General features: G+C 47.2%; 1 protein-coding gene across 1 annotated transcript in view; it reads right to left on the bottom strand.

Annotated features, from left to right (window-relative positions):
• Positions 1-2,193: 2,193 nt before the first annotated feature.
• Positions 2,194-5,539, bottom strand: part of T265_02742 (hypothetical protein) — a gene marked incomplete at both ends in the record, with an annotated part of 27,348 nt that continues 24,002 nt past the window's right edge. Inside the window, 3 exons of the mRNA XM_009167057.1 lie at positions 2,194-3,105; positions 3,885-4,070; positions 5,021-5,233. Coding sequence (XP_009165321.1) covers positions 2,533-3,105; positions 3,885-4,070; positions 5,021-5,233 — 972 coding nt within the window. The remainder of the gene's footprint in view (positions 3,106-3,884; positions 4,071-5,020; positions 5,234-5,539) is intronic.

The raw sequence follows: 5,539 nt of genomic DNA, 5'->3' as shown, positions 1-5,539 counted from the left end.
TAAACTATGTTAGGTCGTTCACTGGGAAACTGAGCTAGCTAGCAGAAATAGTTAGCGGAATTTCCGACCAACGACCTCCCAATACATGTTTTCCAGTCCCGAAATGATATTGTTCTGTCAATCGACCTGGTACAGAAGAGCTCAAGATTTTTAGCGTTCAGACCCATGGCCAGAGCAAGCTAAAACCGACGAAAAACTTGGATGCAGGCGGAATAGGAACTGGTAGAAGAAAATGAAATGTTACGCAATGTCTCCAGGCCCTTACCGCAGTCCATCTTACAGGATGGGAACCAGCCCTGCACTTGGCTGGAGCGGAAGACAGTGCCGTCCAAACTGTTAGATTCTATGCAGATGATCCGACCCAGTGTTTCCGTTTGAAGCAACGCAAACGTTCATGGCAAGCTGGCACGGGGACTCCTCTCTTTTTTTCATCGGGTAGCTATGTTTGAACAAATTTAAGTGACACTACGGCGACCAGAAATCATAATTCTAGGCTGGTATTGCAACGAATGCTGACGACGGAGCGCAACAATTCCAAATCCAGGACCTAAACAGGTGTTTACGAACTGCACTGCTCGTTGAGAATGATAGGATTTTGATAGTCTCAAGTACAGCACGAGTTACAGTTTATTCGAAGAAACCAATCGGAGTAACTTCACCTCAACTTCTATGTTCTCCAGGAAAGACCAACACATGTTTGGTAGTACCGAGTAGCCTAGCCAGAGTAAGGCAAGCTGAGATATCCTTCCGGTGCATAGCTGTCATGCTACCAGGAAACACTAGGCCTGAAATACTTCCGCGTTGGCCAAGCACAGACAGGAGCAGTCGAGACGCTGAGCTTGGGTTCGAACCACGGACATCCGCCCCAACCGTTGAGCTCGGGGCATACAGCCGCTAGATGAGAACAGCGGTGGGACGGCAGGATCACAACGAACGCTTTTGCTGTGTGGTACAATCAAATGATTTTACGACCATACCATTCAGCAAGAATTCAATCACTGACATTGTCTGTGAAGTCGCTTGTAGAGCTGTAGGACCTGAGTGCGTTCGCTGGGTGTCGGATGTTCCGTGTGAACAGATACTACCATGTGGCACAGGTTGCCCACAATGTCATTTAGCTAAAACTGGCACAGCCACGGAAAGCCTGAACTGATCAGGGGAAGTATGCGACCCAGGTGAGACTCTGTACATCAGAAAAGTTCGCCCTAGGAAGGACGAATGCTGAACTAGGTTATCTAGGTTGACTAGTAGCGAGTACTTGGGTTTCTGTTTGATCAAAGCAACGTGATAATGATGCTTTTGCCAACGACATGACCCTTACCATTTGTGGTCGGATGTTGCTGCTGGCAATCTCACGTGATGGTGAGAAATTGTTTCAACAGCTACCGATAAGGGTTAATGCATCAGTGTCAAAATATCGGCAGCTAGTGAAGCGAAAATAGTACTGAGTAGAATCACGTCAGTCTATCGGCCCACTTATCCAACGTTTTGGGATGCATATGATACGAATAACCCAGTGATTGAGGCTCCATTGCTAGAGATGGTCACGCCTCCATTCGGATATACTGTCCTAGACCTTGGTACCGGAACACGTACGGCGATTGTTTTCGTGAAATTTTGATCCCCCCAATAAGTAAACCTCCGCCACTACTGAATTTTAGTTAGGAATCCTAGCTAACCTCTGGCTAAGGATCCCACCGTGATGGTGTTCTGAGTGTCAAAAAAGCGTCAGTTCTCTTTCACGATCACCGCTTACAACCGCCCCATTCAGTTTGACTACTGTTCTATATGACAGCCAACCACCGGTATCCACTGTAGGTCTCATGCTCTTCCACTTCAAGGGTTTTGAATAATCGATCTTCGGTCAATCTACTTCAGTGGAAGATTTTCACACCTGACAAAAATTTCAGGTATTATTGGTTACTGTCGCCGTTCTAGCATAAATGCTTTGAATGTGTTCCCTTTTTTCTAATCACATCATGGGAAGGTCTGTGAGTGAAATTAGCGCTTCCTCTGAAACTGAAACGCCGAAACGATACATGCACCGAGAGGGCAAATTTTCTTCCCTGTCCCTACTGTACTTTGATATGGGTCAGCGTCATTAGTAAACCCGTTGTGTGACCTTCACAAAGGATCAAACGTTGAGTTGCTGAAGCTTCGCAAGCTGGCTTCGAAAACACGGCAAATAAGTCCCAAAAACTTGTTGCACAGAAGAAAACGATCGCGTCAAGTTCCCGTAAAAAATATTCAAACAATTAAGATAATGGCTGCACACCCTCCGTACAACTGGTTGTAACAAAGTTGGCTCCCTTGTGAAAGAGGAGGGCGGGGGAAAAGGCGGAAAGTCAGACGTAATAGCGCTGTTAGATGTGAACGAGGGATCCGAGGAGAGTGTAATCGACTGGGGTGGTTGGTAACTGTACAACATGGGCAAAACATCATCGGGACAGCATGCAAAAGTTAGGCTGAATACGGAACAAGAGAATATCACAATTCGCCCTATGGGGCCAAGGGGAAATTAGCAAGCGAAAATCATTCGAAATCGCTACCCGCATCACCCCAATCAGTATCTGCAGACGGTGGTGCAGCAACGGCCGCGGCGGGTTTCGACTTCATCTTGTTCAACTGTAAGTTTGCTATTTCCTGTTCTAGTTCCGCATCTAGGGTGTCGTCGTCTGGTTCCTCAGCATCCCCATTTTCTTCTTCTTCTTCCTCCTCCTCCCCCTCTTCGTCATCATCATCATCTTCACCATCACCTTCATCGTCAACTTCCTCCTCTTCTTCATCGGCGTCCTCTTCTTCCTCCTCATTGTCCTTCTCCTCAGGAGTGTTGTCTTCTTCCAGCGTCAGCTTGGCGTTGTTCTGTTGTGATGCGACCACTTCGACGGTTGGCGAAGCCTTTTCCACGTTTGCTTCACCGCCTAATGTGTCGCCATTGAGCAATACATGTGAGGGTACACTTTCGAACAGTGGTTCTGGTTTGGTGTGAAGTTCGGACAAGACATCACGCTCCCACATGGCGGGTTGAGATGGATAAGTGGAGGCAGGTAAACGAGATCTTGCGGTGCGCTCCATCTTCATTCGTTTTTCGGCCGCCAAAGCATTCTAAAAAAGAGACACGTCGGAAATATAGTTCGTTGGGTAAAAACTAAATTCGAAACACTGTCCAACATTGCCCAACTCCACGTGAACCGGTACGCTACGTATAGCTGGTGATTTCTGTGAGCAAGGCGGATTATGAACAACACACGTGTGAATGAAGTTCATGGTGCATCCTGTGAGCAAGATAGGAATTCCGGTAACAGGAACTACCTTCAAGAATCAGGCGGAAAACGGAAACCTATCGCAAACGCTTCACAGGGGCCACCAAATTAGGCGAGCAAAAGTCAGTGACGCAAAGCTGACCACTCAAAGAGCCAGTGGATGACAGGATATTAGGAGGCAGAATATCCTACGATGGCTTGATGGGGGCTATCGACTGAACCAAGCCGGATCGTCCGACCGGGTTTCGGCCCATCGCACGCAGTCCTCGACAAGTTTATTCGGTGATACCCATGTTTCTCAAAACGTATTTTAGCCGTACGTGTCCGAGTGAGTAGCGTCATATATTTTCTTAGTTGAAGTAAACTACACCGCTGATGAGCTAACTGCGTTTAAGAGGTAGAGGATTTAGCTACCGTCAAGAAGGATTCCTGTAGTTTTTTTCAATAGTGATTAAAAGTTGCCGAATGGACTGACTTGGCCATACACTACAGAACTTAAGACTCGGCAGTGATTGTTCGGCTATCAATGACAGAGATCTCAACATATGATTGATCATAAGGCCGGGTGGAATGGACGAACTGAGGGAAGAACACAACCTTACAAAACGAACGAAAACACACCTCCATTCCGGGAAACAAATTCGGATACTCCTGAGGATTAGCCAACGCCTGAGCAACCTTTGAGCTGGACTTGGTAGTCTTTTTGAGCCATTCGCGCCATAGTTCCACAATCTCCGGCACACGGCTAGGAAGGTACGTTCTTGCAAAAAAGGCGGCCTCTGGTAAGCGATCTGCCTTGACAAGAAGCTGTGAAAAATGATTAAAAAACAGGGACGTGGTGCGGGGAAATCAACATCATTATCCTCATCATTGGTAGCAAATGTTGTTAAGTTGTCAAAAACCGTGGAGGATAAGTTCTAAAGCCCTAGGGAAAACGGACATGCAAGTGGATGGATAAACGAGAACACACGACTGCTCATGCCTCCCATCCTACACCGTTTTTTCTCAAGCCACCTGCTCTGCTTTGGAATCTCTTCAGCAGACATCAGCTGTGAGTATGTCGCCGCTCACATAAGCAAACTCGGATACGCTGTCCAGCAATAACAGGAAGACAAGTAGGATCAAACCAATTTGCTCAGCCTAAAAAATTAGGAACAAACAGCAGCAGCTGAGAAGGGCATATGTGAGGTTTTTCACAAATGGTTCAGCTGTAGCATCCTTTGTGGGCCTAACTGCTATGCCACCAGAAGGAAGTACGAGGGCTGGGATACTGCCAGGTTGTCCAAGCCCAGACAGGGAAAGTCGAGAGGCAGAAGTCGGGTTCGAACCACGGACCCTGCGGTTAGCCGTCTAGCCCCCAGATGCTGATTGGCTGTTCGAGATGCAGCACTCCCAACGTTATGAGGAGAAAAGCCACACATAATTCCACAGTCGGCGGAAGAATACCGCTATAAAACACAAGGCACAATGAAGTGGAAAGATGTTATCAGGTTGTGGCCCGAGGATTCTGGGAGACAGCAAAAGAAGACTGTTCGTATGGTGCCACCGTCACAGTTCGGGTCAGGGGTAGAAAAATTCACAAGATTGGAGAAACACTTGAAAATAGAAAAGCATCCCAAATCCCACCCAGATGGATCAATGACATTTGGATGAGCAAGCCATTGGAAGTTATGAAATTACCAGAACTGGTGTCGGACTGAATGGATTGCATTCACAACTGATATTTACTATTGTTATGCAAACGAGTAGCTGCTTACCTCCAGGCATCCTTCCAAATCTGATAGCAAAAACCGAGCTAAAAACGCCACATTGTCCTTCGATTCCGTGGAGGCCTGGTCACCGATCCACTTGACCATCTGCCCATTACCTGACGACGACGCCAGTAGAAGTAGGCTTGCATAGTCCTTGATACGGGCCAAACACTCCTCAGCGAGATCAAACTTACACGATCGGCAAGCTGCTTCAGCCAGCTAAGAGGGATAGGGAGATGTAAATCGGCATTATAGGATAGATGTCTGCCTAGCACACTGTACTAGAATAACATGTTTGGTGTATCGCACAAATTGCAAGGAATACAGAACACGGATTGCCAATTTCCAGTTGGGAGCGGCCTTGCGCTTCCGATTCGGGAACCGGCATTAATCCTTCACTACCCCCATAAAGCGTGAACGACTGGGGAGATATGATGGGCACAATTATGGGCATCATCATCACTGTCAGCTGTAAGAACCGCGTACTGCTCGTATACTGGTTGTAGCTGCCACAGTTTCGTTCAC

Source organism: Opisthorchis viverrini (genome assembly GCF_000715545.1).
Source record: "Opisthorchis viverrini unplaced genomic scaffold opera_v5_35, whole genome shotgun sequence".
NCBI classification, from domain to species: Eukaryota; Metazoa; Platyhelminthes; class Trematoda; order Opisthorchiida; family Opisthorchiidae; genus Opisthorchis; species Opisthorchis viverrini.
Note: the sequence above shows the minus strand (reverse complement) of the source record. Positions and strands in the feature narration are given on the sequence as shown.